We start from the raw sequence: 23,455 nt of genomic DNA, 5'->3' as shown, positions 1-23,455 counted from the left end.
TTATTTTTTACTTTTAGAGTCATAGTCTATCCCTTCATAGTAGTTATCCTTATTTTTGGTATATATATGTATATATATATATAAGTTGTTCTCTCTTTAAAATTTTGAGATACAGTTTCTTCTAACAGATCAAAATATACCCTAAATCTCTAGTGTATGGCTTTGTTCTAGTCTCCTGCCTGATCATATTCTCTCCCTTTTTTTTTTTAAATCATCTTCTTTCTTTTTTCAAACAACTTGTCAATTCCTTTTATAAAATTTTTAATAATTTTAACCTTTACATATTCCATCCCTTCATCATATCAGCCCTTATTTTTGTACATATATAAGTTTTTCTTTCTTTAAAACTTTGGGAGGCACTGTCTTTTTTTTTTTTAAGATTTTATTTATTTGACAGAGAGAGACACAACGAAAGAGGGAACACAAGCAGGGGGAGGGGGAGAAGGAGAAGCAGGCTTCCCGCTGAGCAGGGAGCCTGATGCGGGGCTCGATCCCAGGACCCTGGGACCATGACCTGAGCCAAAGGCAGACGCTTAACAACTGAGCCATCCAGGCGCCCCAGGAGGCACTGTCTTCTAACAGAACAAAATACACCCAAAATATAGTGTGTGGTACTGATCTATGCACCAGCCTGATCTTATCTGATCATATTCTGGTTTTTTTTTTGTTTTGTTCTGTTTTTTTTTAATGTTTTCTTTTTCTTTTCTTTTCTTTTTCTTTTTTCTTTCTTTCCCTTTTCTTTTCCCCCGGCTGGATGTCTTTTCTGATTTGTTTAGAGTATATTTTCTGGGGACGTTGTTACCCTGTTAGCATTTTGTTCTTGCATTCCTCTGTTCTCCTCTGGACAAAATGACAAGATGGAAAAAATCACCTAAACAGAAAGAAGAGGTAGTACCGACTGCCAGAGACCTACTCAATACAGACATTAGTACGATGTAGGATCTAGAGTTCAGAATCACGATTTTAAAGATACTACCTGGGCTTGAAAAAACCATGGAAGTTATTAGAGAAACCCTTTCTGGAGAAATAAAAGAACTAAAATCTAACCAAGTCGAAATCAAAAAGGCTATTAATGAGGTGCAATCAAAAATGGGGGTGCAAACTGCTAGGATAAATGAGGCAGAAGAGAGAATTAGTGATATAGAAGACCAAATGATGGAAAATAAAGAAGCTGAGAAAAAGAGAGATAAACAACTACTGGATCACGAGGGCAGAATTTGAGAGATAAGTGATACCATAAGACGAAACAACATTAGAATAATTGGGATCCCAGAAGAAGAAGAGAGAGAGGGGCAGAAGGTATACTGGAGCAAATTATAGCAGAGAACTTCCCTAATGTGGGGAAGGAAACAGGCATCAAAATCCAGGAGGCACAGAGAACCCCTCTCAAAATCAATAAAAATAGGTCAACACCCCAACATCTAATAGTAAAACTTACAAGTCTCAGAGACAAAGAGAAAATCCTGAAAGCAGCTGGGGAGAAGAGATATGTAACCTACAATGGTAGAAACATGAGATTGGCAACAGACCTATCCACAGAGACCTGGCAGGCCAGAAAGGACTGGCATGATATATTCAGAGCACTAAACGAGAAAAATATGTAGCCAAGAATACTATATTCACCTAGGCTGTCATTGAAAATAGAAAGAGAGATAAAAAGCTTCCAGGACAAACAGAAACTAAAGGAATTTGCAAACACTAAACCAGCCCTCCAAGAAATATTGAAAGGGGTCCACTAAGCAAAGAGAGAGCCTAAAAGCAGCATAGACCAGAAAGGAACACAGACAATATATAGTAACAGTCACCTTAAAGGCAATACAATGGCACTAAATTCATACTTTCAATCGTTACCCTGAATGTAAATGGGCTAAATGCCCCAAACAAAAGACAGAGGCTATCAGATTGGATTAAAAAACAAGACCCATCGATATGCTGTCTGCAAGAGACTCATTTTAGACCCAAAGACAACCCCAGATTGAAAGTGAGGGGGTGGAAAACCATTTACCATGCTAATGGACACCAAAAGAAAGCTGGGGTGGCAATCCTTATATCAGACAAATTAGATTTTAAACCAAAGACTGTAATAAGAGATGAGAAAGGACACTATAGCCTACTTAAAGGGTCTATCCAACAAGAAGATCTAACAATTGTAAATATCTATGCCCCTAACATGGGAGCAGTCAATTATATAAGGCAATTAATAACAAAAGCAAAGGAACACAGTGACAACAATACAATAATAGTGGGGGACTTTTAATACCCCCCTCACTGAAATGGACAGATCATCTACACAAAAGATCAAAGAAATAAAGACTTTAAATGACACACTGGACCAAATGGACTTCAAAGACATATTCAGAACATTCCATCCCAAAGCAACAGAATATACATTCTTCTCTAGTGCCCATGGAACATTCTCCAGAATAGATCACATCATAGGTCACAAATCAGGTCCCAACGAGTACCAAAAGATTGGGATTATTCCCTGCATATTTTCAGACCACAATGCTTTGAAACTAGAACTCAATCACAAGAGGAAGTCAGAAACAACTCAAATACTTGTAGGCCAAAGAGCGTCCTACTAAAGAACGAATGGGTCAACTAGGAAATTAAAGAATTAAAAAAATTCATGGAAAAAAATGAAAATGTAAACACAACTTCAAAATCTTTGGGATGCAGCAAAGGCAGTCCTAAGAGGAAAGCATACAGCAATACAAGTCTTTCTCAAGAAACAAGAAAGGTCTCAAATACACAACCGAACCCTACACCTAAAGGAGCTAAAGAAAAAACAGCAAATAAAGCCTAAACCCAGCAGGAGAAGAGAAATAATAAAGATCAGAGCAGAAATCAATGAAATAGAAACCAAAAGAACAGTACAACAGATCAACGAAACCAGGAGCTGGTTCTTTGAAAGAATTAACAAGATTGATAAACCCCTGGCCAGACATATCAAAAAGAAAAGAGAAATGACCCAAATCAACAAAATCATGAATGAAAGAGGAGAGATCACAACCAACACCAAAGAAATACAATTATAAGAACATATTATGAGCAACTATATGCCAGCAAATTAGATAACCTGGAAGAAATGGATGCATTCCGAGAGATGTATCAACTACCAAAACTGAACCAGGAAGAAATAGAAAACCTGAACAGACCTATAACCACTAAAGAAATTGAAGCAGTCATCAAAAATCTCCCAACAAACAAAAGCCCAGGGCCAGATGGCTTCCCAGGGGAATTCTACCAAACATTTAAAGAAGAATTAATACCTATTCTTCTGAAACTGTTCCAAAAAATAGAAATGGAAGGAAAACTTCCAAACTCATTTTATGAGGCCACCATTACCTTGATCCCCAAACCAGAAAAAGACCCCCATCAAAAAAGAGAATTAAAGACCAATATCCTTGATGAACATGGATGCAAAAATTCTCACCAAGATCCTAGCCAATACAGTACATTAAAAGGATTATTCACCACAACCAAGTGGGATTTATCCCTGGGCTACAAGGTTGGTTCAACATCCGCAAATCAATCAACGTGACACAATACATTAACAAAAGAAAGAACAAGAATCATATGATCCTCTTAATAGATGCAGAAAAAGCATTTGACAAAGTACAGCATCCTTTCTTGATCAAAACTCTTCAGAGTATAGGGATAGAGGGTACATACCTCAATATCATAAAAGCCATCCATGAAAAACCTACAGCGAATATCATTGTCAATGGGGAAAAACTGAGAGCTTTCCCCCTAAGGTCAGGAACACAGCAGGGATGTCCACTATCACCACTGCTATTCAACATAGTATGAGCAGTCCTAGCCACAGCAATCAGACAACAAAAATAAATAAAAGGCATCCAAATCGGCAAAGAAGTCAGACTCTCACTGTTTGCAGATGATATGATACTTTACATGGAAAACCCAAAAGACTCCACCCCAAAACTGCTAGAACTCATACAGGAATTCAGTAAAGTGGCAGGATATAAAATCGATGCCCAGAAATCAGCGGCATTGCTATACACCCACAACAAGACAGAAGAAAGAGAAATTAAGGAGTCGATCCCACTTACAATTGCACCCAAAACCATAAGATACCTAGGAATAAATCTAACCAAAGAGGCAAAGGATCCGTACTCAGAAAACTATAAAATACTCAGGAAAGTAATTGAGGAAGACACAAAGAAATGGAAAAACGTTCCATGCTCAGGGATTGGAAGAACAAATACCGTAAAGATGTCAATGCTACCTAGAGCAATCTACACATTCAATGCAATCCCCATCAAAATACCATCCACTTTTTTCAAAGAACGGGAACAAATAATCCTAAAATTTCTATGGAACTAGAAAAGACCCTGCATAGCCAGAGGAATGTTGAAAAAGAAAAGCAAAGCTGGTGGCATCACAATTCCGGACTTCCAGCTCTATTACAAAGCTGTCATCATCAAGACAGTGTGGTAGTGGCACAAAAACAGACACATAGATCAATGGAACAGAATCGAGAGCCCAGAAATGGACCCTCAACTCTATGGTCAACTCATTTTCGGCAAAGCAGGAAAGAATGTCCAGTGGAAAAAAGACAGTCTCTTCAACTAATGGTGTTGGGAAAATTGGACAGCCCCATGCAGAAGAATGAAACTGGACCATTTCCTTACACCACACACAAAAGTAGACTCAAAATGGTTGAAAGACCTAAATGTGAGACAGGAGTCCATCAACGTCCTAAAGGAGAATACAGGCAGCAACCTCTTCGACCTCAGCCACAGCAACTTCTTCCTAGAAACATCACCAAAGGCAAGGGAAACAAGGGCAAAAATGAACTATTGGGACTTCATCAAGATAAAAAGCTTTTGCACAGCAAAAGAAACAGTCCACAAAACCAAAAGACAACCAACAGAATGGGAGAAAATATTTGCAAATGACATATCAGATAAAGGGCTAGTATCCAAAATCTATAAAGAACTTATCAAACTCAACGCCCAAAGAACAAATGATCCAATCAAGAAATGGGCAGAAGACATGAACAGACATTTTTCCAAAGAAGACATCCAAATGGCCAACAGACACATGAAAAAGTGCTCAACATCTCTTGGCATCAGGGAAATCCAAATCAAAAACCTCAATGAGATACCACCTCACACCAGTCAGAATGGCTAAAATTAAGAAGTCAGGAAACTACAGATGTTGGCGGGGATGCGGAGCAAGGGGAACCCTCCTACCCTGTTCGTGGGAATGCAAACTGGTGCAACCACTCTGGAAAACATATGGAGGTTTCTCAAAAAGTTGAAAATAGAGCTACCGTACGATCCAACAATTGCACTACTGGGTATTTACCCCAAAGATACAAATGTAGGGATCTGAAGGGGTACATGCACACTGATGTTTATAGCAGCAATGTCCACAATAGCCAAACTGTGGAAAGAGCCAAGATGTCCATCGACAGATGAATGGATAAAGAAGAAGTGGTATATATATACAATGGAATATTATACCGCCATCAAAAGGAATGAGATCTTGCCATTTGCAACGACGTGATGGAACTAGAGGGTGTTATGCTGAGCGAAATAAGTCAATCAGAGAAAGACATGTATCATATGACCTCACTGATATGAGAAATTCTTAATCTCAGGAAACAAACTGAGGGTTGCTGGAGTGGTAGGGGGTGGGAGGGATGGGGTGGCTGGGTGATAGACATTGGGGAGGGTATGTGCTATGGTGAGTGCTGTGAATTGTGTAAGACTGTTGAATCACAGACCTGTACCTCTGAAACAAATAATGCAGTATATGTTAAGAAAAAAAAAGATAGCAGGAAGGGAAGAATGAAGGAGGTGTGAAATCGGCGGGGGTGATGAACCATGAGAGACGATGGACTCTAAAAAACAAACTGAGGGTTCTAGAGGGGAAGGGGGTGGGAGGATGGGTTAGCCTGGTGATGGGTATTAAAGAGGGCACGTTCTGCATGGAGCACTGGGTGTTATGCACAAACAATGAATCATGGAACACTACATCAAAAACTAATGATGTAATGTATTGTGACTAACATAACAATAAAAAAATTAAAAAAAAAGAATAAACTGCATCCTTCCAGTTACCATAGGCATCGTTTTATATAAAACATTACCATAAAGTGACGCATTTTAGGATTTGTGGACTATTACTGGTCTCACTCAATTCAGTGGGTTGGTCAGAGAATAAAAACTATTTTTGGCGGGAGTGAGAATCTGAAGCAGACTCCATGCCCAGCACAGAGCCCAAAGCAGGGCTCGATCTTACAACCCTGAGATCATGACCTCAGCCAAAATTAAGTGTTGGACTCTTAACCGATTGAGCCACCCAGGTGCTCCGGGGGATATAAACTTTAAAAGACAGTTATACTCAGTTAATGTCTGAAAAACCAGAAATCCAATTTTATGTTTCAGCTATTAAATGTATCAAGAAGCACTGAATTTATTAAGCATTAAAATGATTAGCTTGTCAATTTCAAATCATTCTTAGACTTATCAATAAGCATGTGATATACTGAAATCAACTGGACTCCTAGAGAGGGGTACCAGAGAGCACGGGCAGCAGCCCCGGTGAGGAGGGGCCAAGTCTGGTTCCCACCACTGACCGGACACCCAGCCCAGCACCTGGCGCACAGATGCTTGTTGAAGAGATGGCCACATAGAGAGCTGAAAAAAATGGGACAGAATGAGCATTTCTTAACACCCACAAAGTCCATTTCTACTTGAATTAATCAAAAAGCCTGTCTTGAAAGTTTCCTTAGTTTATCTGCTGAATGTAATAGGATCTAGGGTCCTTCAAAGCTTCCTTCCTCCAGGACACTGTTACAACAAACAGGACCACTGGAAAAACAATCAGGGAGGAGCAAAAGTCACCACCCACACTCCTCACCTGCCATGTCGATGGCAAAAGGCCTGTCTGCTCTCCAGCCGGTGTACCAGCCAACGACTTTGCCGTTTTCCACCAACGGACGTTCATAGCGTCGCCCACCAACCAGGCCCACTGGCCAGACAGAGACTTTGCGTGTAGTTCGCATCTATAAAAAGGGGAAAGAGAGGTGGTTTAAGTTTCCTGAGGGAAAATAACCTGAAGGGAGGAAAGAAATGTGAACCACACAGAAGAAATGGGGTGGGTGGGGTGACATAGATTTTCAGAAGCTGAAGGTTCCGAACAGAACCCTCCTACTGGCAGCCTGTGGCCCGATGTGCAGCTGCTTGGCACCATCGGCCACCCTCTGTCGCGGTCAGCTGGCAGCTCAAGGCTTAAAAGAAATAAAGTGGGTGTCAGTATCTGAACATCACTTATTTGAAGCTAAGTTGTGACTATCAAAAATATTTTCTATTTGTTTCAAAGTTGAATCTTCAAACTTTGCATCTTTGGAAGTGAGAGGCTTGACTTCCCTTTAGGAAACTTGATTGCTCAGTAACAGCAAAAATTTCACTCAGAGAAGCCACAGGAGTTGCCTTTCTATGAATTTTTTTATTTATACATACACAGAAATAGTGGCTGGGGGCGTTACTAATGGCATCCAGATACAGAACAAATACCAGGCATTCTCCAGAGAGACAAAAAGTAAAATGTACCCTACATTCCACCTTTCGAGGGAAACTGGGCCCAACTAGAGGAGGAAATGTGTCATGCGCTCAGCTGCAGAAGCTGGCCCTCTCTCTCCAAGCACACACTGTAGCTCCGTAGCACCTGGCAGAGTTCTGGTTAAAGACAGCCCTCCACTGAAAGTGATTTGCTGGATTTCTTTAAGGGGAAAGACATGTTCACAACAAAGCTGGCTATTGGGGCAGCATTTTGGGGGAAAACCACCACCACCACCACTCTCTAAGACACGTGTTGAACAGGACCAGAAGCAGCCCACAAGACACCTTTGTGCAAACTAAAGCTTCCCTTTTCTCGGGCACACACATATGCAGGGGCCTGTGGCTTGGCCATTAAAGTACAGGCTGATGTCAGCTCCACTCACCCCCTTAGCTGGGGGTGTCCTTGGGCGTAACCTACCCAGCTGCATTTGGTGGGCCTGTTGTAATGACAATTTCAACACCAAAGCTTCCCCGCCCCCCAACACCAAAGCTTTGTCTTTTATTTGCTACAGAACTGGGTCATGATCAGTTAACCAATGGTTAAAATAATGATTATCAATCAAGGATTTTTTTTTTTAAGAAAAATTATATACTTGGGAAATATTTGCAAATATTATTCAAATGAAAAGTCTCATTTTTAAGATTTTATTTATTTGACAGAGAGAGAGAGAGAGAGAGAGAGAGAGAGAGAGAGCACGCACAAGCAGGGGGAGCAGCAGAGGGAGAAGGAGGCTTCCTGCTGAGCAGAGAGCCTGACCTGATCAGGGGCTTGATCCCAGGACCCCGGGATCATGACCAGAGCCGAAGGCAGATGCTTAACCGACTGAGCCACCCAGGTGCTCCTCAAATGAAAAGTCTTATCATTAAAGAATAAAAAATAACTAGAAGCTCCCATTTCCCAGGCATTCCAATTTCACTTACTAATCTCCCACCTCACTCCAAAAAGATTTAAGGGCATGAAGCATTTCAGGTAACAAAGACCTCACTGTATTGGTCTTCCACAAATCTAGAATTATTTTTATAACCTATTACTTTCTCAATAAATTAATCACCATTGCCTTGTGCTCATACTAACTTATATGAGGATTTTTAAAAAGTCCTACTGAGGTATAATTGTAGAAAAGAGTTCATAGTTCAGAGACTACTGTCTAAGAGACTTGCTTATAAGGCTGGCCCTTGGCTGGCATCTGGGAACCTGGCTTTTCAAACAGTCCCCACACTCAAAAGTTTTGTCTGCCTGAGGGCACTAAACACCTGTCTTCCTTTTGGGAATCTGAAACATTGGCGGGCAGGAGGTGCCTAGATGACGATAAAAAACCCTGAACCCTGAACGTTACATGGGTTTCCCAGGGCATAAGCATCGCACACCTGGGATGACAGTTTTGCTGCTGGAGGGAAGATGTGCTTGTGTGACCCCTTGTGGGAGGGAGAGAACATAGGGAGTCTACACATGGATTCCTCCAGACCCTTCTTGTTCCCTCACTGAGCTGGCTATGTATCTTTACTGTGTCACTGTCATAAATCTAAGCCTCAAGTACAACTATATGCTGGGTGCTATGTGTCCCAGTCGATCACCAAACACATGGCTAGTCTTGGGGGATCCCTGAAAGAATAAAATGTAATTTTTAAAGTGTAAAATGTGATACATGTTGATACATGTATGTAGCCATGAAACCATCACCACAATGATGAACATATTCATTATCCCGCAAAGTTCCCTTGTGCTCATTTCTTAATCCATCCCTCCCATCACCCTCTACATCCCGGATCCCATCTGCTCATCCCCTATACCACTGAGCTCTTGTCCCTATGCATTAGTTTGCATTTCATAGAACTGTGTCTGAATGGAATCACACAGCATGTACTTTTTCATTTGGCTTCTTTTACTCTGTACAACTATAAAAAGATTCATCCATGCTACAATATATCAATAGTTAACTCCATCATATTACCAAAGAGTATTTTGTGGTATGGATGTGCCACAGGTTGTTTTTGTTTTTATCCATTTGCCTGTTGACAGACATATAGGTTGTTTCCAACTTGTGGCTATTACAGATGAAGCAGCTGTGAACATTTGTGTACATATGAACTTCACTTTTTTTCTTTTGATAGATACCTGAGGGGAATGACTGGATCACATGGTATGTATACATTTAACTTTTTAAGAAACTGCCAAATTATTTTTCAAAGTGCTTGCACCATTTTACATTCTCACTAGAGTGTGTGAGAGTCCCAGTTACTGCACATCCTCATCAACACGTGTGGTCAATGTTTAATTTTAGCCAGTCTCATAGATAGTAGTATCTCACTGTGCTTTTAATTTGCATTTTTCTATAATGATGTTGACTATCTTTCATGTGCTTATTTGCCATGCATAATCTTTTTGGTGAAATATACGTTCAAATCTTTTGCCTGTTTTTAAAACTGTTTACTTTTTTGCTATTGAGTTTTGAGAGTTATTTATATATTCTGCATACAAACCCCTTCTCAGATGATTTATGAATTTTCATAATTGTGATTTACAATATTTTATATTTATGATTTATATTTTATCCCAGTCTGTGGCTTATCATAATGTTCATTCTCGTAATAATGTGTTTTGAAAAACAGAACTTTTAATGTTGATAAAGTCCATCTAATTCATCAATTTGTTCTTTCATGGATGATGCTTTTGATGTTATATCTAAAATCTTTGCCTAACTCAGGGGCGCCTGGGTGGCTCCGTTGGTTAAGTGACTGACTCTTGGTTTCAGCTCAGGTCATGATCTCAGGGTTTTGGGATCGAGCCGCCCCCCCGCCCCCACGCCCACCCCGTCAGGCTCTGCGCTCAGCATGGAGTCTGTTGGAGATTATCTCCCTCTCCCTCTGCTCATCTCCTTCTTGTGAGCACTCTCTCTTTCCCTATCTCTCTAAAATAAACTCTTAAAAAAAATAAGATCTTTGCCTAACACAAAATCACAAGAGTTTTCTCCTCCTCTCTACAAGTATTATAGTTGTAGGTTTTAGGTTTATGATCTATTTAGGTGATGATCTATTTTGAATTAATTTGTGAGTATGGTATGAGAGACTGACTGTACCACCCAAACACTCCTGAAGTTATTTTCTTTCTTCTTTTTGCATATGGATATCCAATTGTTCCAACCACAATATGTAAATGGATATGCAACTGTCCCAGAACAACTGCATTGTCTTTGCACCTTTGTCAAAAATAAGTTGCCGAATATGAGTGGGTTTATTTATGGACGTTCTCCTCTGATCGGCTGGTCCATTTGGTGATCTTGATGCTAACACTGTCCTGATTTACTGTAGCTTTATAATAACCCTGGTAATCAGGCAGTGTTAGTCCTCTGTTCTTCTTCACCAAAGTTGTTTTGACTGTTCTAATTTCTTTTCCTTTCCATACGAGTTTCAGATGCACTTGTTCATTTTAGCAAATTTTGATTGGGATTGCATTAAATCTATATATCAATTTGGTGAGAACTGACAAGCTTAAAATCGAGTCTTCTAAACCCACGAATATGACCTAGCTCTTCACTTAGATTTTTAATTTTCCTCAGCAATGTTCTCGTGACTTAATTCTTGAATCAATACTAACGTTTAATGCTTATGTCCTAGGTCTTCTCCATAGGTGGGGAAAAAAAAAAACCCAGAAAATTTATTAAATTTCCACAGAAATATAGCCCTCTCCCCAAATCACTCTACCTTCAAACTCCTGTTCCCTCACACACTGTGGAAAACATAAACATTTCTACTTTTTTTGTTTTATGTATCAAACATGCCAAACATATGAAGAAACTAAAAATCTAATACATGTGTTTTTCCTCAATTGACACAATGGCCTTACATCTATCTATAAAGTACTAAAAATAGTACTCTGTTCTTTTTTGGTATTTCCTTAATGTGATTTTTCAGCTCCTAAATTGCTTTTGCGCAGAGCACTAAATTTTCAAATCTGCTAAACACTGGTAAACAGACCCCACCTCAGCCTCGTGTGTCCTCTTGAAAATGCATAGGTTATGCCCTGCGTGCATCAGGTGCCAAAAAATTCTTGATAAGCACCAGGTAGTAAATGAAATGAAGACCACGTGTAACAAGCAAGCAGTGTGTGCCTGTGCAGGCCAAGGGACAAGTTCACAATGAAAAAAGGACAGACAATAAACGAACAGAAGTTAAAAATGTTTTTTAAAATAGGAATGGAGAAATCGCCATTTTTTTTTAAGATTTTATTTATTTATTTGAGAGAGAGAGAATGAAAGAGAGCATGAGAGGGAAGAGGGTCAGAGGGAGAAGCAGACTCCCCGCTGAGCAGGGAGCCCGATGCGGGACTCGATCCTGGGACTCCAGGATCATGACCTGAGCCGAAGGCAGTCACTTAACCGACTGAGCCACCCAGGCGCCCAAGAAATTGCCATTAAAGAGAATAATAAACCATAACTGTGAGACCATTAGCATGAGGGAATTAAACATGGCCAAGCACGTATTGTGGCAGGCTTTTCACTTAAGCTGGGCCATGAAAGACATGTAGGATTTGGCCCGCAGCCTTCAGAATAGCCTCAGGTTCTAGGTAATGAGATGAATCCAAGAAGCAAAACTTCACATTTCTGTGCCAGTTTCTTGCTAGAAAATGCAGGTTTGGCTTAACACATTCCAAATTCCTGAGAGCAGCTCAGAGCTAACACTTACTTGTGTTTGATTTTTTTCACAGACTTGGGTGTTCAAAGGTGAAGGAGTGACTATATGAACGCAGGTGATATGCCAGGATTATGTTTCCGAGTATGCTAAATTAAAAAAAAAAGAAGTTTGTCATTTAAGTAGTTTAATACTTTGGAAAGATCCAGATGCCCTTGCCATGTGTGCACCACTCTGAGAGTCAATGTGGAATGCTTCATCAGAGTTAGACACACGGCCCCTCGGTACACCACCACTATTACCACATAGAATGTGCCAGACGTTTCAAAGGAAAATAGCACAGCTATTTACAGAACTTCTTCATTTCACCCCTGGGAGCTATCCTTTGTTCTGTGTCCTTTTCACTCAATCTATGCTCTTTAAGGATTCCTGGGCAGGCACCTTCTTTTCTGAGAAGGGTGGGGGGAGGGAGATTACAATGACTGTTACTATTAAAAGTAAAAAACACTTTCATATAACTGAAATATTCTCAGTATTTAAAAGTTTTGTTACTTTCTTAACACAAAATAGTAGTTACGTAACAGGCACAAATTCAAGTGCCTGGTGTGAGCCCCAAGCTAAGACAGAGGACTAAAGCACTAGATAGGAAGACAAAGAGGAAGCAATTCACATATTTCTAAGAGTTACCACATTACGAATAGATCCCCAAAGAATTCTCTTCCTGTTTATTCAATGCCAAAGTCATAATCTGTCCTTTATTTCTCCCGCCACGACCTCAATTAAATAGTCAGGACTGGCAGAGCGACGTTAACCAGTCAAAATCACGGGCAGAGTAATTTCCACAGACCCAGCGGCTACAAAGGACACCAAAGAAACGTGTGGTACATCTCCACGCTCCTCCTAAATGCCATTTAAACTATCCAGGGGCAGGGCTGGCTGGCTGACTCAGTCTTCCATACCTGCTGCTGAGTCTTGATCTCAGCTCAGGTCTTGAATTCAGGGCTGTGAGTTCAAGCCCTGCGATGGGCTCTACTCTCCAATGCTGTGGAGACTACTTTAAAACAACAACAACAACAGAAACCATCCCAGGGCAGGTGGTGGTTATCTTCATCTTCTCCGGGAAAAGGAGGGAGGCAAATGACTACTTCCCCTCCCCGTGTCTGGTGACCTTTTCCAACAAACAGCTCCTGGTTTTTTTAGCCAACTGTTTTTTTCTGCAGCTTTACATCCTTTTTGGTCCCTCCTCGGAGGATAGCTAAGAGCCAGCTCCAGGGACTGGAACACTTCGGGAGATCATACACAGGAGAGCAGCTCAGAATGCCCTTAGAGTAAAACAGAAAAAGTTAAATGCCTTTAGCTTCCTTCAAGACATACCACTAAGGTGAAATTTTGTCTCATTTTTTTTCCAAAGGGAAATGAATAAAGTTCTTGATCTTCTGAAATTTAAAATGCTACAGGCAACCTCAAGGAGAATTGCATTAAAGAATGACTCTCGGTATCCTTTTTTTTTTTTTTTAACATTTCAGTGGGAAAGAAAAACACCCTAAATCCAACAGAAATCCAGTAAAACTGAAGACACAAAAGAGCGAGCAGGACAAATATAAGGAAGGAAAACAGAAGTGATGACCTGGAGCTGAGGGTCCTTTTCCAATCTCACTGTCCATAAACATTTGATATTTCCAATGCAGAAACTACATTATATAATCCAACATACCCATAAAATTCCTTGGGAACAAGTTTGAAAATTAATGTCATATCTGTGCTTTCTCTTTCTTGCATCTGTCTCCTAATGATTTTAGCGTCCATTTCCCTCAACTCATTGACCCTTGGCTCAATGCTATTCATTCCAATGTCCTTCACATATCTTTATATTGCCTTGGATCTTTTTTTTTTTTTTTGCATGATTTCCATATACCCCCATTCCCACAGCATGAACTTTTGAGGTGCATAAAGTATCTAAGAAGTCTAGAAAGCAGAAATGTTCCTAATGTTATATTATAAACCCATCTGTCATTGGGTAGAAGATCAAGTCTAACATTTCTTCCATACCTGCTGCATTTTTTCACTAAACATCTATCACATAATGTGTGTCCGGTGCTGTACTAGGCCCTGAGCAAGGCTGACAATGTTCTCACCTACCAAGCCAACACCCCAGGAGAGAAAAAGCAATGACACATGGAATTGCAAAATTAGTTACTTAACTTCTATGCTAATAAGGGCTGTAAGGGAAGTAGACAGCACTACAGGAGCAGGCTGCAGAGGATATGATGTGATCTGGGAGCTGCTGAAGTTTCCTGGAGAACATCAGCATGAGCTAAGCCTAAAGCCTGAAGCAGTAACCAATGGAGACAAGAAGACCAAAAATATTCCAGGAAGAAAGGAACTCAGGTGCATGGGCCCCTAAAAGGAATATTCCCCTGCATTCCTTAATTAAAAAAAAAAAAAAGATATATTGTGGCCAGTGGATATTAGGAGTCAAGTTTCTCACTGTTGGAGTAAGGATTTACAGCCAGAAAGTAAGGAAGTGCTCAAAAACAAAAGGCATTTTCTCCCACGTTTTGTGCTCTTATTTATCATGCAGACCAGAGGAGCATGGCGCCAAATGTGGTTCTGCAGGAAAGTTTGGTTTGGCCTGCACAGAGATGTTGTGTTTTAAATTGAGATATGTTAAAATGCAAAGATTTCTGGCCTCTTGAAAATTCGGCAAGCTGGGCTAGCATTACATATGGCAAAAGTGGCACTGCAAGGCTGTGTAGCCTAGCCCTCTGCTGTTGTCCACGGTCCCCCACTGCTCCCATCACAGCCCCAAAGCTGAGTCTCAGTGTCAATCACCATGATTACTAGTTGGTGCTGTCACAGGAGGTATCCTTATCTCTAAAGTGGGAAACTGAGAGGCAACATTTCCATACATACAACAGGGAGGCAACACTGTTGTATGTATGGAAATGAGAAATGTTCCTGTATATTTAATATGCAAAGTATGTATAGAGAAGACACCATTTGAAACATAGGAACTATAGGAAATCTATGAAAAAGTAACATAATTAAAAACCTTAGTAAGTGAAATAAATCAGGTCACAGTTTCAGTCCTAAATTAAGTTTTAATACCAATTAAGTAACTGCTTATACATGGCCCACTTAAGTATGCTACATGCTTAAAAGCATATGAATTTGTGAATCCTGGTATAGATTGTCTGGGAGGAGCTAGCTTGGGCTCTGCTTATTATAAAGCTATACTAATCAAGACAATGTGATATTAATGTAAAGACAGGTAAATAAATGAAAGAGATCAGAGTTCAGAGGGCGTTCTTCCCACAGACAGGTTTTTTTTTTTTTTTTTTTTTTACTAAGATGCTAAGGCAATTCAATGGGGGGAAAGGACATGGTTTTAACACACAATGGTGGAAGAATTTTGCATCTATCTATGTCAAAAAAGAGAGAGAGAAAGAAAAAGAGAAGAAAGAAAGAAAGAACGAACGAACGAACTCCAACCCCTATGTCTCACAAATGCATAAAAACTCAAAATGGAATCACACACCTAAATACAAAACCTGAATTTATACAACTTGTAGAAGAAAATACAGGAGAAAATCTTTGAAGTCTTAGGGCAGGTGAAGATTCCTCAGATAGTACCTAAAAAATTCAAACTTTAAAAAAATTCAGAAATTGAACTTAAAATTTTCTACTCTCCCAAAAGATACTGTTAACAATTTTTTAAAAGTAAGTCACAGACTGGAAGGAAACATCCCAATACATATCCCTGACAAATAGCTTATATTCAGAATACACAGAATTCTTACAGCTCAATAAAAAAGTCTAAAGGATGAATAGTATTAACCACTATTAACATTAAATGATTAACGGGTCAAAAGACTTGAACAGACATTTCAAAGAAAAATGAACGAACAATTAGCACATGAAAAGATGTTCTCCATTAAAAATAAAAATCAGCAAATTAAAGCCAGCAATTAAAATCACAAGATACCATTATACACCCACCAGAATGGCTAAAATTAAAAGACTGACAATACCAAGTGATGATGAAGATGTGGAGTAACTCGGTCTCTTATACATTCCTGGTGGGAGGATAAAATGGTATAACCACTTTGGAAACCAATGTGGTGGTTTCTTACAAAGTTAAAAAATATATATATACTTATCATATGACCCAGCAATTTCATTTCTAGGTATTTACTCGAGGGAAAGCAAAGCCTATGCCCATATAAAAACATGCACCTGAATGTTCACAGCAGCTCAGCAGCTTTATTCATAATAGCCATAGGCTGGAAACAGCTCAAACATACAACAACTTGTAAACAGATAAACAATATGTGATACATCCGTTCAATAATTACTCAGCAAAGTAATGAACTATTGATATTCATAACATAGATGAATCTCAGAAACATAATGCTGTAAGAAACCAGAAAAAAGGCTACATACTGTACTATTGCAATTATATGAAATTCTAGAATAGGCAAACTGATCTATAATGAGAGAAAGCAGATTGGAGGCCGTGATGAAAACTGCCTATAAATGATTATAAGGTGATAGTTACAAGGGTGTGTTTGCTAAAATATAGCAACTCGACACTTAAAATGAGCACATTTTATCATAGGTAAATTATACCTCAAAAATACAACTCAAAAACAAAATATTTAGAAGGCTTTGACATGAATTCATGATTAGAAGACCTAGAGATACCAACACCTCAATAGCAATAAATACATCTAACACCCTGATCTTAGTTTGTAAATACCATTCTCCACTAAAAGGAGTCAGGGCTCCAAGGAAAAGTGGCAGATTCCAGAACTGGCACAAGGAAAGTATGAGATGAGTCTAGAATACTTTGTGCCAGAAAAGCAAAGATGTGCTCAAAGACAATGAAGGACACGTGGAATGAAGACAGAAGCAGGTCTGAAGGGTTGCAGGCCAATGTGGGAACAATCTGAGCATCAGGAAGAAAGACTCTGATGGATTAAATCAACAAAACTTGGGGGAAAAAGGGAACGAGTCTAAGGTTATAGGTTGGGGTGTATGTGTGAGAGAGAAGCTGCTCTTTAAGAAGGACACCAGCTAACAGAGGAAAAAAATAGCGCAATAAGAAAATAACCACTTCATACCCCCAATGTACTAATTCAAGCAAGAACATTCACTGGATGTTAGAACTCTCAGGTAAAAGTTGAGAAACAAGACATTCAACTACCTCAGTATCAACCTGTGGCTTACCAAGTAAGCACAAAAGAAAAATGTGCCTTCGCAATGGAGAGATTTGGCAGTCACTACCTTGACCCAGTGGTCAAGCTTGGTGTCACCACCCATAAGATAACCTAACAATTTATGCCACCCCACTGAATGCAGGAGAGGAGGACAAGGTCATCCATGTGGTATTCTGACTAAAGGGGTTCAGCCTGAATATATATATGAGGAAACAGATGACTGACACATGACAACCAAATGCAGTTTATTGTGTGTGTGGACTTAGCATCATGGTCAAGCCCATGAGCTACTTAAATTTCTACTTTCCTCAAAGCTTCTAGGAAAGTAGGCACTGTTGCAGCAAAGAATCCCAGCCTAAGAGTATTAACATTATGGTGACAATATCAGAGACCAGAGAAAAGGGTTACTACTTCGGAGGTACCCCTACCCCACAAAAGCGCATCCTCTCTCCAGCCATCAATGTTAAAATAGATTCCTTATAAAAATTTCAAATAAATTTCATGATGAAACCACCTCTTGTACAGATCTATATACTTTAGTAAAATTCGGTGTTTACTGAAAATATGAACATAATTGCCAATGACCATGAATCTTCATTTGGATATATCAAAAAGTAAAACTTTACATAATATCAAACATAGTTAGGTCTGCAGAAAAATTCTGCAAACATGCTAATACAGTTCAGTATTGTAAGCTGCTGCCCCCTTTAAAATGTGATCCTTTTGCTACACATTCCCCGAAATCTTTCAAGAGTCCTGAGTTCTTTAATGGTGGAGAGCATGTTATCTCTGTGGCAGTGGAGTTCAGCACATGAAAGAAGTGTTTACCAAACTGTAGATTTTACTTAGTGTGGGTATTTAAAGCTCTAACATCTGATGGCTGGTCTCATTTTTGTACTAGCCTTTTCATGTGACTGACAGACTCATATTCAAAGAAGCTGACCCACATTTCAAAAAAAGTTATAAATACTATGGACTTGAAAGCATTAAAAAATCAATATGGTCTCAGAATATGTACTCTGGTGCTATGTGTGTGCATGTGCGTGCATGCGTGTGTGTGTAGAAGAGGGATACTGGGAGCATATACTGGACTGTTTAACTTCTTTTTCATCGTTACATAGGAGGTAGTAGAGTTCACTACAAGAATGGTGGCATTGGCCATGCTCGATTTGCTTTCCTGAGTGAGTACTGATCCCAAATATTTTTGCTCTAGTTTGCTCAGAACTATAAGTAGGTGAGAAAGCTCCAATTCCTTCATTTCTGTTTAATTTCTCCATATGAAAAACCAACTACCCATCTCCCATTATTCTCATGGAGAAAAGCTGTGCTGATGGTGGGGGGAGGTCTTTAAAGGACTGAGATATTCTTAAAAGATGCTGGTTATTGGTCATCCAGTTGGTTATTGATCATCCAGTTTCAACATTAAGTATGTTCTAGGATGGACGGGCACACAAAGCATTCTTTTAAGACAAGTTCTGAGAAAAACACATACTACTATTTCTTTCCCAGGCACTAAGATGTAACCTTTCTTTTCACAGAAATGGAAAGTAATAAAATATTCTTTGTTTTATTATTCATCAACCCTGTTGCCTTGTCCCGTTTCATGTAAGACCCTTCTACCTGAAGGTTTCTTTCCCGATATTGAATTAACATCTATTATTACTTCAAAAAAGGATTTAAGGCAATTTATAGAGATACACACATAAAAGAAAATTAAAGAGATGATTGATAATCAAGAGCTTTCCTATATATTAGCAAATACCACAGAAATAAGCATTACCACAGCAAAAGCAAATATGGAGTGTTAGGCATAAACTTACTGAGAACAGTGCAAGAACCACAGAAGGGAAATTTAAAAACTTTATTAAAGAACAGAAATAATGTGAATGAGTGCAGAGAATGACCATGGCAGATACTGTTGGTTGCCTACTCAATATCCACTCTCCTCTTCCTTGATAGCTGAGCTTCAGTTTGGTTTAGATGGTGACCAGCTGACATGACTGAGAAGATAGTGACCCCCTCTCTCATGCCAGGGATAAATTCTCACCTATCAGTGATTAGTTTGAGTATTGGCAGTTCTTGTCATCAGAGGAACTGTGCTTAGCTGCTTCTGGGAAAGGTTCCCTCACTCCTAAGAGACTCCTAAGTTCCCCTTCCACCTTAGCACATGGTCATGTTTAGACGTGATGGTGGGAACTGTGGTGGCCATTTTGTAACCAGGAGAAGGACAGCCTGAAGACAAAACTAACATTCTGAAGATGGCAGTGGTGACAGATGGAAAAGATTCTGGACCCTTGATGACATAACTGAGTTGTTCAGTCAGACAACCCTGAAACCTGCTTTACACCTGGACTTCCTGATGAGAATGTGGCTCCTTGTTCACTACCTGATGAGAATGTGGCTCAGTCGGTTAAGCATCTGCCTTCAGCTCAAGTCATGATCCCTGAGTCCCAGGATCAGGCTCCCTCACTGGGAGTCTGCTTCTCCCTCTGACCCTCCCCACTCTCATGCACACTCTCTGCTCCCCCCACTCTCAAAATCTTTAAAAAAAAATAAAAAAATAAAAAAACACCAAAAAACCGCACACAGCTTTAGTAATCAAAACAGTGTGGTACTGACACAAAAACAGACACATACGTCAACAGAGTACAGAGCCCAGAAATAAACCCATACCTATACGGTCAATTCATCTACAACAGAGGAGGTAAGAATATACAATGTGGAAAAAAAGTCTTTTCAATAAATGGTACTGGGAAAAATGGACAGCTACATGCAAAAGAATAAAACTGAACTACCTTCTTAACACCATACACAAAAATAAACTCAAAATGGATGACAGACCTAAATGTGAGACTTGAAACCATAAAACTGCTAAAAGAAAACACAGGCAGTAACCTCGTGGACATCAGCATTGGCAACATTTGTCTAGAGGAAACAAAAGCAAGGGAAACAAAAGCAAAATAAACTATTGGAACTACACAAAAATAAAAAGCTTTTGAACAGCAAGGAAACCATCAACAGAACAAAAAGGAAACCTAGTAAATGGGAGAAGATACTTGCAAATAATAGATTCAATAAGGGGTCAATATACAAAGTATATAAAGAACTCATACTATGCAAAACCAGAAGAACAAACAATCCAATTAAAAAATGGACAGAGGACCTGAATAGATATTTTTCCAAAGAAGACATACAGATGGCAAACAGACACATGAAAAGATGCTCAATATCACTAATCATTGGGGAAATGCAAATCAAAACCACAATGAGAGAACACCTCACACTCATCTGAATGGCTAGAATCAAAAAGACAAGAAATAACAAGTGTTGGTGAGGATGTGGAGAAAAAAAACCCCTCAGGCAGTGTTGGTGGGAATGTCAAACTGGTGCAGCCACTGGATAACAATATGGAGGTTCCTCAAAAAATTAAAAAAAAATACTGTATGCAGTAATTCCACTACTGGGTATTTACCCAAAGAAAATGAAAACACTAATTTGAAAAGATATATGAACCCCTACGTTGAATGCAATTTGATTTACAGTAGCCAAGATATGGAAGGAACCCAAGTGTCCATCGATAGTTGAATGGATAAAAAAGATGTGGTGTATACATACAATAGATTATTACTCAGCAATAAGAAAGAATCAGATCTTGCCATTTGTGACAACATGGATGGACCCAGAAGGTACAGGCTAAGTGAAATAAGTTGGACTGAGAAAGATAAATACCATGATTTCACTTATATGTGAAATCTAGACAACAAAACAAAAAGCAGAAACAGATCCATAAATACAGAAAACTGAAAGTTTCCATAGGAGAGGGGTGTGGGGAGATGGGCAAAATGAGCGAAGGGGAGTGGGAGATACAGGTTTCCAGTTATGGAATGAATAAGTCACGGGGATTAAGGGTATAGTATAGGGAATATAGTCAATGATATTGTAATAGCACTGTATGGTGGCAGATGGTAGGTACATTTGTGATTAGCATAGCAAAACACAGATTTATCAAATCACTATGTTGCACACTTGAAACTAATGTAACACCGTGTGTCAACTACACTTCAATAAAAATAAAAATTAAAGGGGTGCCTGGGTAGCTCAGTCTGTTAAGCGTCTGTCTTTGGCTCAGGTCATGATCTCAGGGTCCTGGTTCGAGCCCTGTATCGGGTTCCTTGCTCAGCGGGGAGCCTGCTTCTCCCTCTCCTTCTGCCTCCCCTCCCTCTGCTTCTGCATTCTGTCAAATAAATAAAATCTTTAAAAATAAATAAAAATAAATAAAAATTTAAAAAATTAAAATAAAAAAAGCAAGGAACTGGAAACTGCAGTGCTTAAATATGCAACAACTCTTACAAAAAAGATTGGGCAATCGACCAGCCCTCTTCCATTACTAGAGTGACCTTAGAAGAAGCCAAGTGTTAGAGTTAGTGCAATGACAAGATGGGAAGCACTGGGATGTCAGAATCACCAACTCTGCTCAGAAGAGTCACCGACCCCGCTCAGAAGAGTCACCAACCCCCAGCAAACTTTGTAGAGCTTTTACTCTATCAAGCTTATCAGATGTCCGGCTTTGCCTGCTGCAGCAGCCAGTACTATTCTACCAGAAAAGTGAGATTATATGCTCACTGCTTAAGCCATTTTTTTTATTGTTTAGGTTGAGGTTTTGTAATTTGTAGGCAAAAGACAGCTAGACAAAATGAGACAGAAGAATAATGAAAACCTGAAAAAAAAAGAGACAAAATCACAGTAAAAGAGCTAAACTAAACAAAGGTTAGCAAAGTGCCTGATAAAGAATTGAAACCAATGGTCATAAAGATACTTGCTGAACTCGAGAAAAGTGAATGACCTTAGAGAGCACTTCAACAAAGAGAAAATATATATTTTTTTAAAAAAGAACAGTCAGGACTAAAGAATTCATTAACTGAAATGAAAAACAGAATCAACAGTAGATCAGACGATGCCGAATGGATCAGCGATCTGGAAGACAGGATAATGGAAAGCAATGAAGCCGAACAGCAAAAAAATAAAAATTAAAAAAATTAAAATGAGACCATGTTAAAGGAATTCACATCAAGTGTAGTAAAATTTGTGTTATAAAGATCCCAGAAGGAGAAGAGAGAAGGGGACAGAAAACTAATTTGACAAAATAATGGCTGAAAACATCCCTAACCTAGGAAAAGAAACAGTTATCCAGGCCCAGGAATCACAGAGTCCCTAACAAGATAAATCCAAAAAGGCCCACATTAAGATAATCATTAAAATGGCAAAAAGTAATGATAAAGAGAGAACTGTAAAGGCAGAAAGAGAAAACTTACATACAAGGGAAGCCACACAGGGCTATCTATCAGCTGATTTTTCTGCAGAAACTTTGCAGGCCAGAAAGGAAAAAACCTACACCAAGAATAATCTACCCAGCAAGGCCATTATTCAGAATAGAAGTAGAGATAAAGACAAACCACAGTTAAGGGAGTTCATCACCACTAAACTACCCTTACAACAAATGTTAACAGGAACTCCACATGTAGAAATAAAGGCAATAGAAGAAAATCATGAAAGGAAAAAATTTCACAGGTAAAACCAAACAAATAGAAGGAGTAATCATTTTTAAAGGAAGTATAGAGGTTAAAACACAAAAGGAGTAAAATTGACTACATCTACAAAAATTAGTAGAGGGATACACAAAATTAAAGATGTAAAATATGACATCATATACAAAAAACGTTAAAGGAGGAATTAAAAAATTAAGTGTTTCTGGAATGTGTTCTAACTTAAGTGACCATCAATGCATCAATGTAATACACAGTGCTATACACATATGATGTTATATAAGAACCCAACGGTAACCATAAATCAAAAACCTGTAACAGATACACAAAAAGTAAAGAGAAAAGAATCCAAGCATAACACCAAAAAAGCCATCAAATGAGATAGGAAGAGAGCAAGAGAATAAGAAAGGATCAGAGAACTACAAAAATAATCAGAAAACAGTTAACACAACAGCAAAATGTGCATACC

General features: G+C 39.1%; 1 protein-coding gene across 2 annotated transcripts in view; it reads right to left on the bottom strand.

Annotated features, from left to right (window-relative positions):
• The window catches only part of B3GAT2 (beta-1,3-glucuronyltransferase 2), a 161,102-nt gene that overhangs the window by 114,204 nt on the left and 23,443 nt on the right, over positions 1-23,455 (bottom strand). For both annotated transcript variants that reach the window (XR_003521490.1, XM_027602613.1), the window contains exon 2: positions 6,895-7,039. Coding sequence is in view for 1 of the 2 variants with exons in the window: in XM_027602613.1 (XP_027458414.1) it covers positions 6,895-7,039 (145 nt within the window). In the remaining variant the exon portion in view is untranslated. The remainder of the gene's footprint in view (positions 1-6,894; positions 7,040-23,455) is intronic.

This window comes from Zalophus californianus, chromosome 7 (assembly GCF_009762305.2).
Source record: "Zalophus californianus isolate mZalCal1 chromosome 7, mZalCal1.pri.v2, whole genome shotgun sequence".
Classification (NCBI taxonomy): domain Eukaryota; kingdom Metazoa; phylum Chordata; class Mammalia; order Carnivora; family Otariidae; genus Zalophus; species Zalophus californianus.
The sequence above is the reverse complement of the archived record's forward strand: the minus strand, read 5'-3'. Positions and strand labels throughout refer to the sequence as shown.